Raw genomic sequence first — 25,982 nt, forward strand, 5'->3', positions numbered from 1 at the left:
GATATGTACAAAGAGATTTATAATCTACTTCAGTAACAAGATAAACATGGGCCATTATTTTGAAAGTAATATGATAATATATTACAAGGTACAGATATACTGTAGTGTATTCCTGTTAACAAAAATGAAATTCAGATGTGGTAGAATGGCATCATAGAAACGTTATGTGAAACAGGTATCTCTTGATATATGGGATCATTGTGTTCCTAATTATTTCCTACAATAAAACTTATCTGTTGACCTAGAGTCTAAGTTAATGAAGAGTTGGGACTGTATTCTATACTTCTATATGCTTACCAGCACCACCACAGTAATGGGAACATAATCGATACTCAATAAATATGTCTTAGAAATATTTTTTTCCAAGAAAAAAGTTGTCTATACAGGTGATGTTTGCTTAATATGCATTACATAGTAATACAGCATTTTAATATAAAATTAATTAATATAAATATATTCTCTCACTCCCCTTTTCCTCTCTATTAGCAAGTCCTGCCAACTCTATCTCCTAAACTTACACCAAATCTGTGTACTTTTCTCCATCTCTACTGCTACCATCCTGACACAAGCCACCATTTTCTGCCTGAGACTAACGGTTCTCTCCCAGATTCCAGTCTTGCCTCTAATCCATTCTCTATGTAATAGCCAGAATATTCTTCTTAAAATGTGAATTAAATCATGTCATTTCCATGCTTAAAGCTCTCCAATGGCTTCCAAAGGCATTGAGAAAAAATAAATGCCTCCTCCCCTACCTCTTTCTCTCTCTCTCTTTCTGTCTCTCATTTGGATAAAACAAATATGTAATTTTCTTAATGTCATTAGGGACACAGATTTTTCAGTGAGATAAAACTTTTAAAAAATCAAACAAGTTAAATAAAATCTATAACCTGAACTTTGAATTGAAAACATCAATGTGCTCCTAATTATTTTCTCTTTCTCTGAAAAGAAAGGGAAAAAAAATAGGATGCTCTAACTCTGTTCACTGGAAAGGCCAAGAAACAATGACTAGCCTAGGAGCAAAAAACCTTTAGCACCCAAACTAAAGTTTTCTAAATACCATTTCTCACCAAAAGAAACTAGGTGCCATTGGAGAAGGCTGATTCTATGTCTGGAGCAGGAAACCACCCAGGTGAGCCGGGAATATATCTTCTTTTATCACAAAGCAAGAAAACTATCAAAGATACCGGCATTACGTCAAAGAAGAAACAGGAGTCAACTTGAAGAGGCTCTCATGGCCAAAGATGGGGCAATTTGAGCAATTTGACTAATGACTGCAATAGGTTGAAACAAATCAAATATGTTAAACTCCGTGTCTTCATAAAGACACCTGACAACAAAGACTTACAGGTCAACTTTGCAGGATGCTAGGGACTAACTCATTCCAAACATTAGCAAATAAGGGGAAGTAATCAAGCACTTTATTATGACTTTGTGAACAGACGATCTCACAGTAACCAAACAGCTGAAAGGGAAAGTTCTTTTTGAAGAATTCCCACTAATAAATGCAGAAGAAACAATAATATTAGATTATGATGATTTTGCAACCCTCAGTGAAATAATAAACCCTGGTCATTAATGGCTGCTAAAACAATAGGGTAAAAGATGGGGAACCTTATGTTGGCTCTATCAACACTGAGCCCACTGATCCATCTTAGCATCACAAAAAGAGAGACAACCCGACATTTTTGTGTTTCCTAATGTGATGTAATAGGAATTCACACACACAGTAAATGTGAAGTTTGTCTGCCACTACCATCCCCCTAAAAGAAACTGAACCTGAACTTGCTTAAGGCTCTAGATCTAATTTACATTTTACAGACAATACATGAGTTAAAGGAACACATTATAACACCACCAGTGAGGATGCAATCAACAAAATCCAGAACGTGGGAAATTCCAAAGAACTAATAACCTAGATCGTCAACAAATAAATGGCAAGGAAAAAAAGAAATGGGGAAGAAAAGAAGAAAGGGTGAAGGATAACTATTATAAACTAAAAAGAGACTTTGGATCTCAACTAAAACAAAGGGATTGCAAAAGACATTTATGAGGTAATATTGAAAATGCAAGCTCTAATTGGATAATGATAATATTAAAGAATTACCAGGTTTTTAAAATTTATGACATGTATTTTGATTATACCCTGATAGCATTGGTGATTTGTTTGTTTTTAAGGAGTCCTTACTCTTTAGTTTTATTTTTTAAGGACTCTTTCTCCTCAGTTGTTTATGGATGGAGTGATTTGATCTCTGGGATTTGTTTTAAAATAATTTGGTACTTAGGGGTTTGGAGCAGTATAGGTGAAAGGAGATTGGCCAAATGCTGTTAACTGCTGAAGCTCTACGATGGGTACATGAGGGTTATCACATTATTACTTCTATGCTTGTGTATATTTGAAAATAACACAAAGAAAAAAGAAGAAATAGGAGAACTGACTTTGTAAGTACTTTTAAAGGATTAGAATTTGCTTTTGAAACTGGGATATATATTTACTACTAAAGCAGCTAAAAAGCTCTGTATCCTTTGCTTGTATGTGCTTAAAAATGTTTGCTTACCTCTACCAATTTGGAAGCTAAATACATGGAAATTGTTGTGCTTTTATAAAACATCATTGATATTCCCGCCAAAAATCCTGAAACAACAAATAAGGCAAAACTGATCAGAACTCAAAGTATTTCTTTGTTATTAAGTCACTCAGAAATGTTGATTCACTTAAATAGGAAAGAACTGATTCGTAGCACTGCCTTTTGTTACAACAAAATCAAGGACAGTAATATAAGGGATGACATTAAAATGGTGTGAATTCTTATTTATTATCACATAATTTTAAACTTAAAAGTTGACCTTTATAGAGTTAGGAACCACAGTTCTGATACACATATCACAAGAAACTACATTCTAAATTTAACTTTTAAAAACAGCAGTGGTCTTGCCAAATAACAATGATTTTTTAAAATAATTTTTTAAAGGTTACTGGTATCATTTCTGATTTTAAGTGGAAATAGTCATTCATCTATTCTCCTAACAGCTCAAATTATGTATAGTGCTGTCATCACACTTCCCTCCATTGCTTTCATTCTATAAATGGAAAACCAAGGGGCTTCCCTGGTGGCGCAGTGGTTGAGAGTCCGCCTGCCGATGCAGGGAACACGGGTTCATACCCCGGTCTGGGAAGATCCCACATGCCGCGGAGCGGCTGGGCCCGTGAGCCATGGCCACTGAGCCTGCGCGTCTGGAGCCTGTGCTCCGCAATGGGAGAGGCCACAACAGTGAGAGGCCCGCGTACCGCAAAATAAATAAATAAATGGAAAACCAAGGTGGTAGGAGGCCTGGAATACTAATAGTAGGGATATTACTATTAAATATCTCAAAAATTGTCTATTTAACATAAGTAATACATATACTGAACTCACAGAAAATGTTTAGTTTTTATTTTTATAAAATTACTTGAGTTCCTAAAAAAATTATTATTAAAAAATACATCACTTGCCAGTGGTAAAATCAGAATATTTTAAGAAATCTAACTGTACTTCCATTAGTCACTTATATAATATTTTAAGTCTTTATGTTCTTTTGTGACACATTCCCTAGAATTTCTGGCCTGTAGCAGGACAGATACCCAAGTCATTATATTGCCAACCCAAAGCATCAGATGGCAAGAGAGCCTTGATATGTTAAACCTCACAAATACAAAATGTTTGTACTAGTGCCTTAATGGGGATTCTATTACAGAGAAAGGAAGATACAAAGAAATCAGATGAATTTGAAAACCATGTCTGCTCCATTCCTACTACTAATTGATGCAATAGTAATATATGTATTTTATTATTGCTTTACCAGCTATAATGGCATGCAGTTCATCATCCAGATTTCTGACCCAGCGCAGGAAGCAACTAGTACCCTGTATCAAGAAGAAAATACAATGACTTCAGTTGTTTCAGTTCTAGGAAAAATGCATGTAACATCTGTAATGGGTGAGTCATTAGCTGACCTTGGAGGCAAATTGGTGATCTTATTTAAATCAAACTGAATATATGATTGGGAAAATTATGAACAGTAACCTGTTATAATGTTACTGTTTGGATAGACCCTATTAAGAAATTACACATAAAATGTTCATTGTAATGATTTTTCAAAATGAATTAAAAAATTCTACTTTTGCTTAGATGTAGGATGCTGGGAAAGTATCACTCCCATTCTAACAAGGAGAAAAAGCCAGATAAGCTACAACTCTGTCAAGTCAGAATCCTATACTTAGAGAAAACATTTTTCAATATGAAGGTGAAATAAAGACTCTCTCAGAAATTTCGCACCAAGCTGGTGGGTAATCCCCATGTCGGTGTGACATGCTAGCTCGGAAGTGTTTTCTGCTGCTGTCATGGTTCGTCCGCTAAACTCATCGTTGCTGCGTCCCAGAACACAGAACATCGGCAAGTTCGGGGACGAACCATCGTCAAGAACGGGGACCTGCCCTGGCCCCCGCTCAGGAATGAATACAGGTATTTCCAAAAAATGACTACAACTTCTTCAGTAGAAGGTAAACAGAATTTGGTGATTATGGGTAGGAAGACCTGGTTCTCCATTCCAGAGAAGAATCGACCTTTAAAGGACAGAATTAATATAGTTCTCAGTAGAGAACTCAAGGAACCTCCACAGGGAGCTCATTTTCTTGCCCAAAGTCTGGATGATGCCTTAAAACTTATTGAGCAACCAGAATTAACAAATAAAGTGGACATGGTTTGGATAGTGGGACACAGTTCCATTTACAAGGAAGCCATGAACAGGCCAGGCCATCTTCGACTATTTGTGACAAGGATCATGCAGGAATTTGAAAGTGACACATTTTTTCCAGAAACTGATTTGGAAAAATATAAACTTCTCCCAGAATATCCAGGTGTTCCTTCTGATGTCCAGGAGAAGAAAGGCATTAAGTACGGATTTGAAGAATATGAAAAGAACAGTTAATATGAAAGTGTTTTCTGATCTATTTCAAGCCTCCTCCTTCCCCCCAAAAAAAAATTATGTATTTTTTGTTGTAAAGACTTTTGTTGACTTTAGATCTATGGATAATTATTTCTAAGCAAAGTACCTTTATTCCCCATTAATCTTAACTAGACTGTATCAGATACCATTTGTGAAACATTTCTTGCTGTAACTGCCTGAATGCCCATCAAGGGTCAAGAATAGGCTACCAGCACCTGCCTAGGGTAGAATATCTACCAAGACAGCCCAAAGTGGGAGAGTCCCCTGGTAGCATAAGTTGAAACCAGAGCCTATAGAGCTAGGAGCTAGGCAGATGGGTCTAAAAGTCAGAAATGGATTATAAATAGAAGAGCTAGCACTCAGTTATTAAAATTAGATCAAAAGAGGGACCATGAATTACTCTATATCACACTTGTGAAAAATATTCTGTTCACTCAGACCGGGAGTCAATAAGTTGAGAATGCCAGGATATTCCACACGGATAGTAAAGAGGCAGGTATGACACTATCTTTTCGGTGGTTAAAGGAGGAGGTCTGAGACCTCAAAAGACTTTGTTTTTGATCTTCAGTGAGATTCCATGGGATGTTACAATGATAAAACAAGAATTGGCTGCTCTTTACAAAAAAGAATAATCTAATATTAAGCATAATGGCTAAAATAAAAATTCAAGGAGGTAATAAATTGAGAATGAATATTGCTAGAAACCAAAATTAGTAAGTTAGAAACGAAACTTCACAGAATTAAAAAATGAAAATTAAAACATGTTTTATCCATCATGTTAGCAAAGATTTAGATTAAATCCAAAAAAAAAAAAAAGAGCATTTTCTGCCTTATAAATTGGGACAACCTTTTTAGAGTGTAAGTTAGCAATATCAATTAATATTCAAAATATTCTGGGTTTGGACCCAGAACTTCCACTTCTAGAAATTAATCCTGAACAAAGAAATGGACCCAAGAGTATTTGTTGCAACATTTTTTTTTTCAAACTTGGAAAGAGCCCAAATGTTGATAAATAACTAACCAATATGTCTATAAAATGTAACATCTGCAGCAGTTAAAAAGGACAAAGTACTGACAGATAAACGCCAAAAATTGCTAAGCAAAAGAAGCAAATTGTGTATAATACTCAAAATGTTTAATAAATGTTAATGTGTGGGGGAAAAAAAAAAAAAAAGACTCTCTCAGACAGATAGAAGCTGAGAAAATGCACCACCAGCAGACATGCATTACCAGAAATGTTAAAGGTCGTTCTGCAGGCAGAAGGAACAAGATACCAGATAAAAATTTAGGTATAAAAAAAAGAGATGAAGAGCTCTGGAAATGGTAAAATGAAGGTAAATTTAGAAGACATGTTATTCTTACCTTTGTTATAAAAATGAATCAACTGTCTAAAGAAGTGGTCAGAAAACTATGGCCCACTAGGCAAATCTAGCCTGCCACCTGTTTTTACACAGCTCATAAGCTAGAATATTTTTACACCTCTCAATGGATAAAAACAAAAAACAATAATATTTTGTGACAGGTGAAAATTATATGAAATTCTAATACAGTGTGCTAAATTTTTATTGGAATACAGCCATGCTCATTCATTAATTTATATATTGTCTATGGCTGCTTTCACACTATAACATCAGAGCTGAATAGTTATGAGTGAGACCATATGTTCCACAAAACTTAAAATATCTACTCTTTGGCCCTTTACAGAAAAAGGTTTCTGACTCCTGGTCCAAAACAAAAATATCAACAGCATATTGTGGGGTTTATAACATATGAAAAGATAAATGAATTGCACAAAGGATGGGAAGGAGGAATTACAAGTATGATGTGGTAAGATTCTTACACAGTATATACTGAAGTGGTATAATATTATTTGAAAATATTGACCAATAAATTAAAAATGTTTATTATAAATGTTAAGACAATCACTAAATTTTAAAAAGACATATAAATAATAAGTCAATAGTGATGACAGAATATAAAAAATACAAAAAAATTAATATAAATTTAAAATACATAAAAAATACCCCCAAAATCCAGGAGACAAGAAAAAAATGGAACAAATATAAAACAACTAATAAGAAAGTAGATACAAACAGATATAAACTCAACCATATCAATAACTATATTAAATGTAAAGAGTCTAAATATACCAATTAAAAGACAGTGATTACCAAACTGGATACAAAAGTAAGAACCAACTATATGTGGTCTAAAAGAAACCAACCTTTAAACTGAGGTCACTGAAAGATTAAAGAAGGAAAATATACCATCAACTATAATCAAAAGAAAACTGGAGTAGCTATATTAATAGTAGACATAGTAGACTTCAGAACAAGGAGTATTACCAGGATAAAGAGGAACATTACAAAATGGAAAAAGGGTCAGTTCACCAAGAAGACACAGAAGAAATAAGGTTTGTTTGCCTGACCTTCTCTTAATTACATTCTTAGCAAGATGCAAAAAATTGATAAATTTTTCAGAAATCACATATGGCTTTGGAACATGCTGTATGAATATTTTTTATAATAGATTTTCTGACCCAGTTGCATTTTCCTTAGTTTAATTACCATTAGTTTCTATTACCTAAGCAAATAAGTAGCAAAAATGTAAACAAACAAAAAAGCCTATGCCCTCAGATATGCTGGATGGTGGAGAATAACCAACCTGGGCTAAAAATGTTGGAGATAATCCACATATAAATATTTAAGAGTTTATCTTAAGAGTAAATACAAACTCTATGACACAAGAAATGAAAAAGAATGTGAATATAAACATATTATCACCAATATTCTGTCCTATTAACTCTCGTACATATTCAAAGATATAAGTAATGCTTCCTAGTCAAACCATATTGAAAATGTTTTCAATGTTAGTAATATTTCATAACAAGTGATTAATTAACTATAGTTTATAGTTTGCCACTTTATCCTTTCCATTTCAAAATACTTTCTCCACATCTACCTTTTATAGGTAAACTTTATCATAAAATGAAACACAACCATCTTATCCAAAATAATTCCAGAATTCAGTTTTTCCCAGCATTTTCTTTTAACAACTGTGTGTGTGCACATGCACACACGCATGCACATGCATACAGGTCAACCTTAGTTAACACATTTTACCTTTAAATTTTGAATATAAATTTTAGATGTTTAATAAAATATGTCAGTAATATGATTTACATATTAGTGATTCCCATTAAACAAAAGGCCATTACTCCAAATTGCAGAGTGCTGTGTCACAGATGATCCCTATATATGTGTTTAGGTGGGTGCTTATTATATATGTGTGGGTACATTTATAGGAACATGCAGAAAGAGGTGGTAGAATGTTAACTTTGTTTATTTCAGAGAATATAGTAGAAAGAGTGAATGGGAGATGGAAAATAAGTCATTGCTTATATCAGTTACAACAGAAAATCCTTACTGTTTCTATCAAAGGTTGATATCAGCTAGGAGGGTCTGAAAATGTTTAAATTAATAATCAGGTAGTAAAATTATTCCGAAAAAACAAATAGATACATCTCTTTTGATGTTAGAAATATCAGGAAGTTCATATTTTCTCAGTGACTACATTGTTGAAAAAAAGAAAATGAGTCTTTGAAAATCTTTAATATTATGTATAAATGCAAATATATCTACACTTTCAAGCTTTAAGAGAAGAAATATCTCCAGCCTCTATTCCCAACATAATGTGCATATTTGGTGATGAGATATTTACGAATACTATAGAAAGAAGCATTAAAAAAAAATGACAGATGAGTTAAGGCCGTATCTCATTTTAACAACAGCCATGTTATTTATTTCTCACTTTTCTTTACTCTTCTGAAAGCCTTACCTTGTATATACTAACAAAAGAGCCCAGAAAAGCTCCGAGCTGGAAGTTTTCTTTATTGTAGAAGAGAGAAAGTAGCCGGGATGGCTGTGTAAACAGATGCCTAAATGCAGAGGGAATCCGGAGGCAGCACTGGATCAAGTATCCCACGCTAAACATTCTGATAAAACCCTAGAGAAAATTGGGAGGAAATTCTGATTTACAACCAAATTTTGAAGACCGATAGATATAAATTTTATTGTCGCAGAATCAAAACGGAACTAAAATTAAGACAAGTTTATATCGCAGCCATTTTCAAAATTAAGTCCTAAACCTCAAACAATTTTAAAACAATTGCCTTAAAAAGAAGCGTGAAGGGCTGCCCTGGTGGCGCAGTGGTTGAGAGTCCGCCTGCCGATGCAGGGGACACGGGTTCGTGCCCCGGTCCGGGAAGATCCCACATGCCGTGGAGCGGCTAGGCCCGTGAGCCATGGCCGCTGAGCCTGCGCGTCCGGAGCCTGTGCTCCGCAACGGGAGAGGCCACAACAGTGAGACGCCCGCGTACCGCAAAAAAAAAAAAAAAAATAAGCGTAAAATCTTGCAGCAAACATACTTTCTATGATTTACAAAGGCTTAAAAAGTCTCCCAAGCACTGACCAAGTCTATCTGTGCACCAAACTTCTACTTCTTGACATTCTGTTGACATAACTGGGATTTATAATCCCTAAACCACAAACAGTTTTAGAAACAAAAGCACTGCAATTCCAAAAAAAATAGTTAACAAAACCAAATGCTTTTGGAAATTTTGACAGAAAATGCCTCTTAATCATTAGTTTGAGCAGAGATTCTTTTGACAGAAAATAATTGTATTATCTGTTTAGACCTTTGGTGTCGACCATTTAAACAATCAAGTTTAAAGAATTTTCCAGGAAAAGAAATAATTCTATCTAGGTTTTTACTTCTGTGCTCAATGTGTCAAGCTGAAACATCTCTAGGGAATGGCAGCTTTAAGGTAAACTAAACAAAACCTGAGAAAGCAAATTTGCTACAAATCCACATTTGCTGTCAACATTTCTCCATATTACCTGCAACTATCTACAGTGTAAAAGGGAGGAAAGGATGACTAGTGTTGGTCAATTTCATTTCACTCTTTAGGAAAATGAAGTTTGATGTCACTTAATGGTGAGAGACTGAAAAATTCCAGTCATCTCGAAACAAAATATTATCAAAAAGAACAGTATTTTATACATGATTCAACCAATACACTGTAATACTGAACTCCCATCCTCCTCCTCTTTCACCCCCACTGGAATGGAAAAACGTCTACATTCTTAGCAGTGTTTGCTGCTAAGTTTCAAAGGCCAGGTTTGTATCTTCTGGATAGCAGCCTTCTTTTTAAAAAAAAAAAAAAAAAAAAGAGTTACTATGAAGAAACATTCATTAATTTATCTGAAACTACCTAATACCTGGTTAAAGCATGAAAATGAAATTGTCCAAACAATTAGCATGAATTATCATGCATTTGCTTAACTGAAACTGCCCAGTGGTTTGTTTAATGCCTGAAGTGGTCACACCTGTATCTTGTCACTGATAATATCATAATATTAACCTAAGGGTTCAAAGATCACACTCATGTTCAATCATTTCACACTATTTTCAAGAGATCTATTCATCCTTCCATCCATTCACCCTTTCACGTATTCAGGAAAGATTCAGTGAATGCCTTTCATGTGCCGAACATCACACTAGATGCTGGGGATAGAGTAGTGAAGAGGACACAAAGCTCTTGCCTTCATGGAGCTTCCATGCTCATTAGAGGAAGAGAAAATCAGTAAACAAATAAACATAAAGTAATTACAGATTACAATAAGTGTTGAGAAGGAAGTAATCAGGGCACTGGGAAAGAAATTAACAGGGCACCCTATATTAGACTGAGTGGTAAGGGAAGGCTACTGAGGATGTGACGTTTAAATAGACACAAAAGAGAAGGAGCTGGCATGAGAAAAACATTTCGGGTAGCTTGGACAAAAAGCACAAAGCCAAAAAAGAGATTGGCAGGTATCAACAAAAAGTTCGTGTGAATGGAGTATAGTGAGTTGGGGGGAATGTAATTCACCTGAATATTCACTCAGGGGTATGATTTAACATGAGGTGTAACTGAGTCTATGGAATAATGAGGTGCACTGTCAAAATATTTTACTATACTTGTGATATAAATTCCTCACCCAAATAATTCTACATTCATGGACATAATATTACAATGTATACATAAATTAGCAAGTGTATAGTACTGGTACACGCTTGAAAGAATGACTACATTTTTTCATACCTCAGTAATTCTAACTTTCTCGTATACTTTTTTAAAAATATCACCTCTCCTCTCCCCCAAATTTCTCAAATACCTCTAATTTAGTCAAAATGCTTTTCTTAGTTCCCCTCCTGAAGCTTCCCCTTGAACTAGAATTATGTCCAGTTGGAGGGAATAATAACCCTCTCTGGGAGCTGGTAGACTTTGAGGCAGCCGGCAACATTCTTTTTTTTTTTTTTTTTTTTTTGCCACTTTAAAAATGGGGCAGGAAATCAGATTTGGAAAGAGTGTGTCAGAAACTACTTCACAACTGAAAAAACACTCTACTGCTTCTACCCCTGGTTCTGTCTTTGAGTACTTTAAAGGTAAGTGTTGGCTTGGGTGAGTGCCACCATCAACACTCGGCCACAGACATTCACATTCATAGGCACTAATGTGATACAGTCCCTCCCTTTCTAGAGGGACGGTCAGGAGGCTGTCTTCTGGGTTGCTGTACAACTCTGCTCTTCTCATCATCAATAAAGTGGGGATCAGATGTTGTAAGAAAGAACATAAATTTTCTAAAGCATCAGGATTGTTAGAGCACCATCCAAAACTAAAGAACTTGTAGCAGATGGTGCCACCTGTGACAGACTAACTGCAATGAAAATTAACTTCCTTCTCAGAGTTGGTGGGATGGGGGGGATGGGGGGGCGGTTGCAGGCATGGGATGGGGGATGGGGAAGGAGCACGGCCCTGGTACACTAACATATTAGGGAGTGGGGAATTTATGTCAGTGGGCATAACTAACTTTCTTAATGTAGAACAACTGTGGACATGCTCCAGTTACCTTCATGCCTTAAAAACTGTAACAGCTTTACAAGTCCAAAACCAAACGCCACTGTCCCAGATTGTGCGGTGTATGTGAGTGACTGCTGATTCCTAGCACACAGCACAGCCCAGGGGCCTTGTTCTAAGATGTATTCCAATGAGGATACATGGCAAAGTACAAATTTTAATTTTAATTTGACTTTATTTTTCTCTTTTTTGTTGTTGCTGCTTCACCTTCTACTTTGTAAGTTTTACATTTATTAAGTAAGCTGATGTAAAAATTATTTAACAAAGGATCTGGTAAGTGAATACTAAAAGCTAAATTGTTATCTATTTCTCACAAGTGTCTTATTCTTCAAGTCAAATGCAAAGAATGATAGCAATGATTGTCAACTTTTCCATTTACTTTGAAATTATGTTTTAATAAGTTTTTTCTATACATATTCCCTGTGGTTATTAAAGTAGATTTTATATACTTACTTTAATGCAATAAGAGATGCAATTATCCTCATAGTGTTTGCAACATCTATGCCTTGGTCCATGCTTACATCTGAAATTAAACCAAAAAAACTAATATAATTAAAATGTGTGTGTGTGCGTGTGTGTGTGTGTGTGTGTGTGTGTGTGTGTGTGTTGATCTGCTTAAAACTCTCTAACCAAAAAAGGAGAAAACATTATCAACTCGTTTCTAAATGTGTGCATCTTTTGATTTCTTAGGACATACAGAAGCAAAGATAACAAGATTTTTTTTTCCCTTTGCTGCTCACCATTTGACACACTGTATAAGACATGTGACTGCAGTCAAAATACTTGAATGTGGAACAGAAAAGCCATATTGGTAAATATTTGTGACTAAATATGAAAAATATGTACATGTTATCTCTATACTCTGCCAAATCTTTTGGAAGCTTTAAATCGTTTATTGTAGCATATAATGGTCATTAATCATCCATGACGTCAGTACTTGAGCAAAAATCATAATGAGAATGTGCTCAAGTTACAGGAATTTATACTTAATTATATTTGAGAGAAAACATCTGGGAAAGAAACATGATATAGTATTAGAATTTAAAATTCAGTTTTTAAAATAAATATAGAAATAGAACATGCAGGAATTCAAAAGTAGGTTGTGATTTAACTGTAAACAACTTAGTCTTCCAGTGTTTAATAAACATTTCTGCTGGGAGGACTACTATTCAAGACACACTTATTTTAGTTATTTGGTATGTCTACTCCAGGACTATTTATTCACTCCAGGCGTAAAAAAGTAAGTAGAATATCTAATGTGGGTTTAACTCTCCCCCTTTCTCTTTGAAGAGTTCATGTTCCAAAATAAGCAGTCTTTATAACTCTTTCAGAATACAATTAATTAATTATCTTCAGGGTTGGAACACATTAACTCTTTTTGTTTATGATAATAACTTGCAGAGTGATATCCTAGCTCTCTAATTCCATTTGCAAATTGATTATAAAGACCTTCTCTGAAATTCAATGCTGCACTGCAGCTGGAGTATACAGGCAGCCTTTCCTAGTCAAGGGTGACAGCAATAGTTCATTCCTTATGTCATTAGAATGATATGACATATCTGGTCATGTGAAGTTGTTGAGTGATTAAAGCTAGGGGCCTGAAAAGGGGTGAATCAGAGAAGGACTGCCTTATGTAAACCATCACTCTTCATACTTCTAAGTGTCCTCTTCAAAGACATCTCTCAGCCATGGCTACGAGAACTACACAGAAATTGTTAAACTCTCTTTGCTAGTGAAGTTAAATTCTGTTATCAACTATACTGTCATTTAATCTTTCCTAGTCTTTCATTAAGATGGCTTCCCAAGTGCTGGACTGCCAGTCTCCTATGTCATCTGCTCTGCTTCTATATTATCCTGCACCTGCTTTCACACCAATGGACCCACTGAGGCTACTCTGACAAGTTCTGCCATGGCCCGATCGGCTCTGATACCCAAGGCTTCATTCACCCCCGTCACACATTCTCTGCATTCCCCTATGATTCTTGTTGACATGATTCCCATTAACGGGATCCCCTACCACAATTATTACTGCCGTCTACCATCCCTTTCTTTCCTTTTACCTTCTTCTGTGGTGTACAGAAGAAGAGACAGTCTTTAAATTCAGTAAAAGTTTTGAGTACCTACTCTGTGCTCGTGTATGTGAAGCAACTCCTACGTTATTTCATTTAATGCACGCAACACTCCTTAATAAAGTTAACTGATGAGGACTGTGGGATGCAGAGTGGTTAAATCACTTTAATCCCAAAGCCAGGAGGGGCAAAATGAGTCAAACACAGGTCTTCAGATTTCTTAAAGGGCGTCAGCTTCCTGTAGTTGATCCCCTAACTTTCTATATGCCTCCTCATTCTACACTCTCTAAAATAGCACTACAAGATTATTTTTATTGGCTGATATTCTAATTTTAAACCTTTAAATTTACTTTCTTAAATATTTGAAATGCAAATGATGACTTATCTGTATGAAACAGACTTCTTTGTATAACATACAAATAAAGATTTCTTATTTTATTTCCAAAGCCCTAAAAATTTCCACTCTTGCAAAATATCCTTCACTTAAAGTTTGCTCCTTATTATATCTATAACTTCTTAAATCTCTCTTGGAATTTTTCTTTCTCCTTTCCACACTTGAAACATTCGATTAGCACATATTAATCTGTTTCCTGAAGTTCCCTATTCTAGCCTCCTGCAACTCTGCTTAGTTTGAAATAGAAAAGTATTTCGATTTCATGTAAAACTATTTTAAAGGCAGATAGTGGTCTACAGTCCTGCTAGAAATAATAAACAACATTCACTTGCCATCGTGTGCCTTTTTATAAAACTCTATGCACAGTTTCTGGTAAAAAAAAAAAAAAAAATATATATATATATATATTATTACCTGAAAAGAAAACAAAAATACCTTGGCATGGTACAAATGTTATATAAAATGGTGACAAAATGTGCTAAAATATCAAGATAAAGAACTCACACTGAATCCACAAGCTTCCTGACTAGAGCAATTATATTCGTTCCTCTTGGTTTTTCCTCATGTTTCTCAGTCTTTTGTTCCACTTTTGCATATGCCGCCTCTGGTGAATAAGAATGTGTGGGAATTTCTTCCTTCCCAACAATGAACCTAAAGAAAAGAGCACAATGAGAGGCATTTTTCCCCTTAAAAAAAAAAAAAATCAGTGAGAAAATAAACTGATTTTGTTTATACACAAATACACTGTGGACAGTAAGTACCTTATCATTTGAAATAATATTTTCCACAATTTATATAAAACTAGTCATCCTTTAAAAATAGGCTTTTGAAATCTGAATACTCAGAAAATGTTAATAGCTGTTTATTTAACAGTGCAGGCATCTTAAAATCAAATACAGCATAGCTCTTTGATGAAACACCCTTTTAACTTAAGTCACCACTTTTTTAAGGTATTACACAACTTAAAAGTTTTTTCAAACAAAAAAGCAGATGAACTATTAACTTGGATCTACTAGTTAATGTCAAAATTTCTATTTTTTTCTCTAAAATGTACTAACAGTTACAATTGAATGCATTTCTCATTTTTTTACTCTAAATTTATATCTAACATCACTTTGAGTCATAAAACAGCTGCAGTGCAGTAGGTGGTCATCTATATGCACGTGAGAAATAGAGGGAAGTAAAGAATGAGAATCAGAAAGTGGTTAAGAGTCTGTGTGTCTTCCCCACATTATTAGAAAATCTTAAATTTGATGTTATTCTAATCTACTTACTTCTCTTTGGGAAAATCTAATACCCAGGAGAAGACACCATTCCTGTATCATCAAAACTGGACTATATTTTTCCAAAGACAGTACAAAGAAAACAGTACCAACCATTAGATATCACTCAATCAGTATCCTTTATCAGAGTTTTCATTTTTGCTGTTTTCACCTTCACTATAAGAGTCACTGCTCTTATAAAGAATAACTAAGCTTTCCTTAGCCAATTCTGCCTGCTGAACCTTCAGAAAATATTACAAAACATAGATAAAACAGGAGAACAATAACACGACACTAAAATTCTAGAACATGGGAACTATGGCAAATTTAAATACTCATAAAAGAGAGAAAAATTGTTACATCAACAAGTGCAACCCATCTCGTTAGGACAAACTTGATAAAACATCTAGTTTACCAAATTGTAAGAGGCGTGCAATTAGATTGTTTGTCACCAGATGGCAGCTGTGCCTCCTTGGTAACTGCTGGTCCAAAAGAATTTGGTTCCTAATTGTGGGTGTGAATGGAGAGTTTAGGGTCTGTACTACTACTCTTTATAAACAAGGTAAAACTATGCTAGAACAGATACAATATCTCTCATACCTTTTCTCCTAACACTGAAAGGAAAGTGTTGCTATTTTGGCCAGGACCTACCATTCGGATTAGAGCTCACTTCCTCGGAGAAGCTGCCCCTGCCCCAAGCTGGAGTGAGTGAGCCATCCTTCCTTTGTGCTCTCACAGCCCAGTGATCCCCCAGTACTGGAAGCACCTTTTTAGTAGTTTCCCTCTCCCACTAAACTGTGGGATCTGTAAGACTATATATACCTTCTTTGTTATTATATCCCAGTGCCTGGCATAGTGTCGGGCACATAATAAATATTTAGTTAATACCTAGCAAAGGAATATATAGTAATAGCGAGCATTTTCTGAGTATTTACTACATGACAGGCACAGCACTGAGCCTTGGACAAAGATTAAATCATTTAACCCTCATAGCAAAACACTATGAAGTAGGTACCGTACTTTCCATGACAGTTAACATGAAAAGGCATCTTGTCCACAATCAAAAATATCAGTAATTATTTGAACCCAGAACTGTTTAACTCTAAGGCCTGGGTTCTTAGTCACCAAACTTTGTACATTATTAACTATGTTTTAAACTACGATGAATCAGCCTTAGTCTACCTTCAGATTCCTGCACTGGCTCTTCTCCCGTGGTTCTCTCCTTGACTCTGTCTACTCCCCTAACTTCCACTATTATCTTACAGAACTAGCAAGAATGAATAACTATTTTTCCAGAATATTTTCCTGTAACACAGAGAAAATGTTAAGTGCAAATAGTCCAAGTCAGCTCTTCATTATTAGTGGATTTGAAGAAAACATACACAAATATCCGACACATTCTGAGTTTTGGCAAGGATTCTGGGAGTCTAAGGAAAGATGCAGGAACAATGGCAGAGTTTTCTCTCTAGGAAAACCAACTTTTGATTTTGTTACCAACTTTCAGTTTAAGTTGAAACTTAATTTAAGTGAAACTTAATTCACTTAATTTAATTAATTAAACTTTAAGTTTAATTAATTAAACTTGATTTAAGTGAAACTTAATCGCTTAATCTGTGAATTACACAGAATCTTATGTAGCCATTGCAACAACAACAAAAAGCTATTTTCTAATAAGTTTCATGATCTTTTAATGAAAAACATGACATGAAGAAATTACTGCTGTGTGTTATGATTTAGTTATCGTTACCAAAGAATTTCCACAACCAAAAATACTCTATTCAATAATAGGGAAAGTTTAATTTCCTAATGTATGTGAAAATGTTTGGTGAACTATAGAATTCAACACTAATGCTAACCAACAACTCTACAATATCGACCACGTGCCAATTACTGTGATAAGAGATGGGCTACGAGGTGAAAAGAAGACTCCAGTGACTCTAGTGAAGCCTATAATACAAAATGTGTTTGACAATGCATGAGTCCTGCCCTAACAAAGTCCGTAATCTGGTACCACACAATTAAGGGCTTCATTTTCCAGTAATTGTTCATGTGTAGCTTTGTCTTTCCAAGCTCCATAAACAGAGAGTTCTTGTAATCTTCTTTAATACCCCATACTGTAAGGCACATAATAGGCCCCCCAAATAGTGGCTGACTGACTGATTTTTAGGGGGAAAATTAACAAATTACTCTGTTAATGAAATGTCCACAAAGCCACTTTTGTGACTTTTAACATTGCTTGCAACTTAAAAGTGGAGTCTATAAATATTTATTACAATTATGTACGATATGACTTTTTAAAAACAACTTAACTTGTAAATTCTCTTAACATAAAGATAAATAAAATATGAAACTTACCTAAGTGCAGAGAATGTAAATCCTTTCAAACCATCTTTGCACCTAAAACAATAGAAATTTACAATGATAAAATAACTTGTTTTGAGATATAAAGTAGTAGTATTAAATAGCTATTAAATTTTTTCCTGAAAATGATTTTCTTTTAAAGGTGAAACTCTTTTAGTACAATGATCTGAGCAGTACAAATGGTCAAACAAACAACAAACAATGAACAAGCCATCTTACACAAAATGATTAAAATGATAATGCCTTCCCATGTCGTATTAACATAATTTAAGGCTCAATTCTCAGATTTGCAGGTTGAAGAGAGATTTAAAGTAAATCTTCTAAGGGATCCATGTGGACTTAAAATGAAGGCTGGGAGCGCAGTATTCTTCATTCTAGCCAATCCCTGGGGGAGCAATTTGTTGTGAAGAGAAAGACCACATACACCTGCTGGGTATTATGTACAGGTCAATTCAAGGTCCTGACTTCTTCTCCCTATTTATTAATTCAGTGAATGCAGAGCAATGTAGAGTTGGCAGGCACAAAAAGGCTTCAAGCTTAGTTAACAATTTTAACTTCTGAGTAAGTCCAATCAGAACAGATAATGTAGCAAGAGGAATAGGGGGTGGAGGAGGAGAGCACAGAGAGAAGATTCCAAATATTATTGAGTGCTTACTATTGCTGGGCATTGTTTTGGGCCCTTTATATGTGTCGTCTCATTCAATTCCACCACAACTCTTATGAATAGGTGTTTCTCTACTCCACAGCTGTGCAGAGGCCCCCCAGATGTGGTAACTTCCCCGAGGTCACAAAATAAATAGTAGTCAGAATTCAGGAAAAACAAAAAAAAAGACTTCATCTGTCTTAAAAGTTATGGTTTTCTCTTATACCTCCTCCTAAAACAGTGTATTCCTTTTAACTGGGGAAGACTCAAACTACATGGCAACTGGGGGAGCGGGGAGGGGGGATTCTCACATCTGCAAAAAGTATTTAAACAATATTTTAAAATGGGGGCATTACTATCCTGGTCTTAATGGTCTGCTCTATAGGTATGATCAAGTTACTAGAGAATATTTGGGTATCTAGTATCAAAATTCCTTGGAGAAACTATAAAGATTGGCGATATAATGATGCTCTAACATATGTTAATATTAGACACTGGATATTCTCAGACAAAAAGTACAGCCTTAAATCTAACTGGACAATTCTTTCTGTATGCCTTTTATATGAAAGGTCACAAAGGAAATGAACAAAAATATAAGAAATCTATCTAAAAATTTTTAAATATACATTTTTATTGGAGGACATATAGAATCTCAGGAAAAAACTTAATCCATGTGCACTGAGATGTTTTAAAGCACTTAAGAATTCAATTAAGCAACATAATCTACTTTGTGGTCATGTTAACAGTGCGAATGTAACCAGAGAATTTAGCTAACATACTATATAATTATCTACTCTGTATAGAATGAGGATAAAGGCAAAATAATTCATATGTTAAGCTTAAAGTGTGCATGGGAAAATTATAGCATTAAAATTCTTAAAGTTATCTGTTTCCATCTGAAGAAAGTGTTTCTCAGTAATTTAAAACCCATAACTGAGTAATTTCTAGATAGGTGGGGTGGTGAGGGGTTAGGCTGGGAGTCTATTGACTAGAAAACAGAAAGCAGATTGATTAAAAGATTATGTACAACTGGGAACAAGTTTTGGCTCTGGTATGTTATTGTTAAAAGATAGCCATTTGTCTTTGTGCAATGCTGAATAGATAAAGGATTCTGACAACTTGGTCTGGTCAGGATTGCATATTTGTGACCTTAAACAATAAATCTAACTGCAGACCAAACATCAAAAAGTAGCTTTCAAATATAAAAGGGCATCTACAAATGAATTTGCAATTTCATTATGATGGAAGTTTGGTTCTTTCAGCAGAACCCTGTGGGAAGCACTTCATATTGATAAAGTCTTAGCATGGATTCAAAAGGGGCTATTCTTCTTTCTATTCATGTGTATAAGGTCTGTTAATGTAATTGAGGGTCAGATGTCTATGTCAAAAGGACAAAAAAGTAATTATTCCCAGAAAAAGAATCTTTAAAATAGTAATACTGCCCTGCATTTTGACACCGAAAGTATCGTCTGAGCCCTAATCTAACTATGAAACACTATTGTAATCTGTGTTAAATGTAAAAAGTATGATATAAACATAAAGATTTATACAAAACAGAGACCATTAAAAGGTGCCTCACTATTTGATGGATTCCGTTATTATAATGTAAATCAAATCACATTCTCCATTCATGTATTAAGGCTCGCTGATTTATTCAACAAATATTGACGGAGTGCCTACTATGTGCAAGCACTGGTTTAGGTTCTAAGGATGTAACGGTGGACAATATAGAATCTCTGCTTGCATACCACTGACATTCTAGAAGGGGGAGAGATAGGATAAAAAAAAAAGTTAAGTATGTCATGTGGTGATAACTGCTATGGAAAAAAGCAAAGCAGGACAAGGGGAGAAACAGTGATCAGGCTGGGCCTTTTGTTTGTTTGTTTTTAACATAGTGTAGTCAGGAAGGGCCTCTCCGAGAAGGTGGAATTTGGTAATTTGATCAGAAACCTTACTAAATTGAGGGAAGGGCATTTCAGCCTGAAGGAAGAGCAAGCACAAAGCCCTTGATAAGGAGTCTGCATGGCATGTAAGGAGAACAGCAAGTGCATTACTGCAGCTGGAGGGAAGCAGTGGTAGGAAATGAGGTCACAGTAATAGCTGTGGAGGGAGCGAGTGGTCTACAATTCCTGTAGGCCCTGTAGGCATGGTAAGGACTTGGGAAGGTTCTTAGCAGAGAAGTGACAAGATCTGTCTTAAATTTTAAGATAATCACTTTGCTGGTTCGAAAATAGACTACAGGAGGGCAAGGTTAGAAGCAAAGAGGCTAATTAGGAGGAGAAATGACTGTGCCTGGACTAGATCACAGTGTCAGAGGTGGAGGGGAGTGGTAAGACTCTGAATGTATTTCAAAAGCAGAATTGGTGGAATTTCTTGATGGTTTGAATGTGGGGTACAAGAGAGAATTTACAAACTATTAAAATATTTTTGGTTTGAGCAAATGGAGGGATACAATATCCATTTACTGAAGTGAGAAAGACTGCAAAAGAAACAGGTTTGAGGAGAAAAATCAAAGTTTTGTTTTAGATATGTTAAGCTTGAGGTGCATGTGAGCTATAAATGGAAATGTTAAGGAAGCAAGCAGCTGGCTATATAGATGTGGGTTCAAGGGAGAGGTCTGATTCGTTTATAAGTAGTACTTAAATCCATGGGACTAGATACAATCATCTAGGAGTTAAGTGTCAATAAAGAAAATATTCAAGGACTGAGTATTTTTTATTCTAATGCAGAAAATCTTTTCTATAAAAGAAAAAAATCATTTCTCCTAATAAATCCATTCTCTAATATAAAGTCTCATTTTAATTTTTGAGTGTGCATAAACAAAATGCATTTAACTCATGTATACATAAACTTTCCTATTAAAGTCAGTCTATGCAAATGACATAAATAACTAGTATGACTCAATCCACAGTTACTGAATCTCTACATTTGCAATGTTCTGTGCTATGTATGATACAAAACAAAGCCAGGAGAGACAAAGAGGAAAAAGAATTTGCAGCATTATATCAAACAACTTAGCTGATAAACAACTAATCATAGAGAGTCAGGTTGGAATTACATATTATATACAAGAAAGTATAAAGAAGTTTAACGTTATTATTATTAGAATAATACTCTTGGTCAATGCCAGTGGGAGAGAACCCACTAAGATAATTTTTTTCAATTAGAAATATAAATGATAGTAAAATGAACAATTTTGCCCCAAAAGATTCTTTATCTCATTCTTAATTTCCATGAGATACTTCTACCTTTATCACAACATTGTACCAGCAGATGTCACTAGTAAGCCATTTTCTGAAAAATTTCTGGCTCTTTGATGTGGTTTCTATATCAAACATTTTGTTGCACATTTTCGTTTAAAAACAAATTCACAGGCATTCAAAATATGAATTTTGAATAAATTTTAGTTAAATTGCATTAAATTCCCCCAAGTAAATATAAATATGAGACTTTTAACGAAGGTGACATTCCTGTTCCTATTATTGCGTATAGTTATAAAATCTCTAAGAACACCCTACCATTTGGCACCAACATAGAATTTGATGATGTAAATATGCTGCTTTATTATATGCTTTCTAGTAACCTGAAAACTCTGAAAACTATTCTGACTCCTAAAATTTTTTTGTCTAGTCGGTTTTCATTTATTTGGTAAATATAATAGATATAAAAAATGTACTTTTATAAATCTCCTTTTACATATTTCTAAGGCAGTGCATGATGCTATGGAAAGACTCTTGATATGAACAATGAAACAGATACTAGTCATTACTTCCCTATCAACCTAGAGCAAATCACTTAATTTAAGGGCTTAATCTCATTGTCTCCTAAAAAAGAGCCTTGAAGTAAATGACCTCCATAACTGGCTCATTAAATGATTTCTAATTCTGAAATTTCATCACTTACTATAATTTTATTTAGTGATACTATTATTATTTGAAATAATAATGGAAAATAAATGAATTATTCTAAATCACTCATAAATAATGATCTCACGGACGTCAAGAATTTTTTTTAAAAAAGTAACATACAAACAAAACCCTGAATTTGTTTTGAGATTACTGGCTGCTACTAATATTATTTCATTTGCTTATTGCTTTATAAAACTTAGACATGGAACTTATTCCTGGCAAAGGTTCAAAGACCACCTTTTTCTTTTTTTTTGAAATTAAAGCCTTTCCACTTTTATTGGCATTGATAAATAATATCAATCAATTCACTGACAATACGAGTCTTTGAAATACCTTTTGCTGGGCAGGGGGATAGGACTTATTCATCTAATTAGGCACTTATCTCCATTTTGGAAATAAAATATTTTGCATATATTTTTCTTTGTAATTAAATCTAAAAAAAACTGTAGAATTGGGGAAAATAGCCTTTATAACCCTTTAGAAAAAAATAACCTTTTCTGGGCTTCCCTGGTGGCGCAGTAGTTGAGAGCCCGCCTGCCGATGAAGGAGACACGGGTTTGTGCCCCGGTCCGGGAAGATCCCACATGCCGCGGAGCGGCTGGGCCCGTGAGCCATGGCCGCTGAGCCTGCGCGTCCGGAGCCTGTGCTCCGCAACGGGAGAGGCCACAACAGTGAGAGGCCCGCGTACCGCAAAAAAAAATAATAACCTTTTCTTTTTTAACTTTAAGATTACAAGACGAACTACTGAGATGATATATACACTACAGAAATGCTGTTAAGTATTGATACGACAAGCAATTCTATAGATATAATCTCAATAATGATAAAAGATTACATTATTGCTATACGAAGCATCAATGCTAAAATATTATTAATGATAAAATATAAAATGCTGTTTATTATATACTATAGAAAGTTAGAGAAAGTGGTCAAAACTGTTCCCAAACAGTTGTTAGCAGGCTACCTATTGAAATAGGATGGGTTAAAAGACATGAAGGAAGAATAGAACTTTTTACTCTCTATATTCATATATCATTTAAAATTTTTTACAAGTATACATTTAAATATTATTTGTGTAGTCTGTTTAATTAAAAACATCAATATCTGAACATTTAGGAACAGATTAAACAGTGTAAAAGTTATTCATCTCTATTTCACCAATACTATGGCAGAGAACATAAGACTAGGTCAACTTTACTAATAAACCTACTGTAAAAGTTTTGCTAGAAGGCATAAAGTTACTAACTGAAACAAATGATATAGATAGAATTTTCTGAAACTATGATCCCAATGACATGGATAACTATGTTACTACAATGACAAAAAAAGAAACACTCATTAAGTATCAATGTCAGAGTTCTTTTGTCTTTTTTTTACTCATTGAATTGGTTAGAAGGAAACTCACATATTGGTTAAATGTTACAGCATCTATCTTTATTCACCCTACAATCATTTATCAGGCACCTAACATACAGAAGACACTGTGCTGCAGATCATTTAAGTAATGCAAAGATAAATTATATACCATCTCTGATCATTAAAAAAGATATCTGCATAGTTATGTATATGTTTGTCAAATAAATGAAAATAATCTTGGCTAAAAGTTCTGGCACCAATTTCCTGTATCAGTTGTGCTTTCTAAGAGCTTAATTACTTTATTTGTACTTTATGAGTTCAGCTTCAAATTTCTTTAGTCCCGCATTTTACATCATCTATCTCCTTAAAGTATTTGATTTGAGAAAAGTTGTATGGATCTTCTTCCACTTATGATGGAGATTACGTCCCAATAAATCCATCCCAAGTTGAAAATATCATTAAGTCGAAAATGCAGGGCTTCCCTGGTGGCTCAGTGGTTAAAAATCCGCCTGCCAATGCAGGGGACACGGGTTTGAGCCCTGGTCCGGGAAGATCCCACATGCCCTGAGCAACTAAGCCCATGCACGACAACTACTGAGCCTGAGCTCTAGAGCTTGCAAGCCACAATGACTAAGCCCGCGTGCTGCAGCTACTGAAGCCCGTATGCCTAGAGCCCATGCTCCAAAACAAAGAGAATCCACTGCAGTGAGAAGCCCCCACACCACAATGAAGAGTAGCCCCCGTTCGCCGCAACTAGAGAAAGCCCGTGTGCAGCAACAAAGACCCAATGCAGCCATAAATAAAGATAGATAGATAAATAAATTTTTTTAAAAAGAAAATGTATTTAATACACTTAACAGACCAAACATCATAGCTGAGCTTAGCCTAGCCTACCTTAAACGTACTCAGAACACTTATATCAGCCTACAGTTGGGGAAAATCATCTAACACAAAGCCCATTTTATAATAACGTTCTGAATATCTCACGTAATTTATTGAATAGCATATGGAAAGTGAAATCCAAATGGTTGTATGGGTACAGAATGGTAGTAAGTATTGGTCATTTACCCTTTTGATTTGTGTGGCTGACTGGGAGCTGCTGCCCAACATCACTAGGGAGGATCATAACGAACACTGCTAGCTTAGGAAAAGATCAAAATTCAAAGTATGGTTTCTACCAAATACGCAATGCTTTGACACCATCGTAAAGTTGAAATATCCTAAGTTGAACCATTGTAACTCAGTGACCATCTGCATATGCAAAAGCACAACTGAAGATGCTAAAAAAAAATTGGCAAAAACAAAGACAAATTGGATTTAAAACAGTCGTGCACATTGATGATTCTTAAAATGTTCTATTCTATTGATTATATCATAATCACCTAAGTCATTCAGTATCAAAAATAAAAGTTACATTATTATAATATGTGAACAAAATTATTTAAAACAGAAAATGCTTAGGGACTTCCCTGGTGGTGTAGTGGTTAAGACTCTGCACTCCCAATGCAGGGGGCCCAGGTTCAATCCCTGGTCAGGAACTAGATCCCACATGCATGCTGCAACTAAGAGTTCACATGTCACAACTAAGGAGCCTGCCTGACACAACTAAGGAGCCCATGTGCCACAACTAAGGAGCCTGTGAGCCACAACTAAGGAGCCCACATGCTGCAACTAAGACCCAGCACAACAAAATAAATAAATAATTTTTTTAAAAAAGAAATTGCTTAAACTTCAAGCATATCGGAGGTATGAAAAGAATGACATAAGAACTTAATTATAAATAACAGTTACAGACAATAGCTGGATCTTCAAAATTTTGATTTGTCTAATTATGTAATTATCATTGGTACTAAAAACAAATACATTTGGAGTGCATACAACTGAAAAGTTTAATTTAAAAGTTAAAAAAAAGAATGCCTATCTAAATGCCTTGAATTTGTGTTTCACAGTTGTCTTCATTATAAAGAAAACACATACCATTTTATATAGTTTTTTTAAGTTAAATTTTTCTTATTTTGTTTTTAAAATCCCACATGAAAGAATAAACA

General features: G+C 34.9%; 1 protein-coding gene and 1 pseudogene across 3 annotated transcripts in view; one reads left to right on the forward strand and one right to left on the reverse strand.

The window, feature by feature from the left end:
• The window catches only part of TMEM135 (transmembrane protein 135), a 257,212-nt gene that overhangs the window by 6,764 nt on the left and 224,466 nt on the right, over positions 1–25,982 (reverse strand). For 2 of the 3 annotated variants that reach the window (XM_028500984.2, XM_024131687.3), the window contains 6 exons: positions 18,022–18,063; positions 14,909–15,055; positions 12,395–12,464; positions 8,821–8,988; positions 3,838–3,901; positions 2,556–2,632 (listed from right to left, as the gene is read on the reverse strand). In XM_028500984.2, the coding sequence (XP_028356785.1) occupies positions 2,556–2,632; positions 3,838–3,901; positions 8,821–8,988; positions 12,395–12,464; positions 14,909–15,055; positions 18,022–18,063 (568 nt within the window). The remainder of the gene's footprint in view (positions 1–2,555; positions 2,633–3,837; positions 3,902–8,820; positions 8,989–12,394; positions 12,465–14,908; positions 15,056–18,021; positions 18,064–25,982) is intronic. The other variant, XM_055091392.1, reaches the window with a different exon arrangement.
• On the forward strand, positions 4,186–5,096 carry LOC102982601 (dihydrofolate reductase-like; annotated as a pseudogene).

This window comes from Physeter macrocephalus, chromosome 16, assembly GCF_002837175.3.
Source record: "Physeter macrocephalus isolate SW-GA chromosome 16, ASM283717v5, whole genome shotgun sequence".
Lineage (NCBI taxonomy): Eukaryota > Metazoa > Chordata > Mammalia > Artiodactyla > Physeteridae > Physeter > Physeter macrocephalus.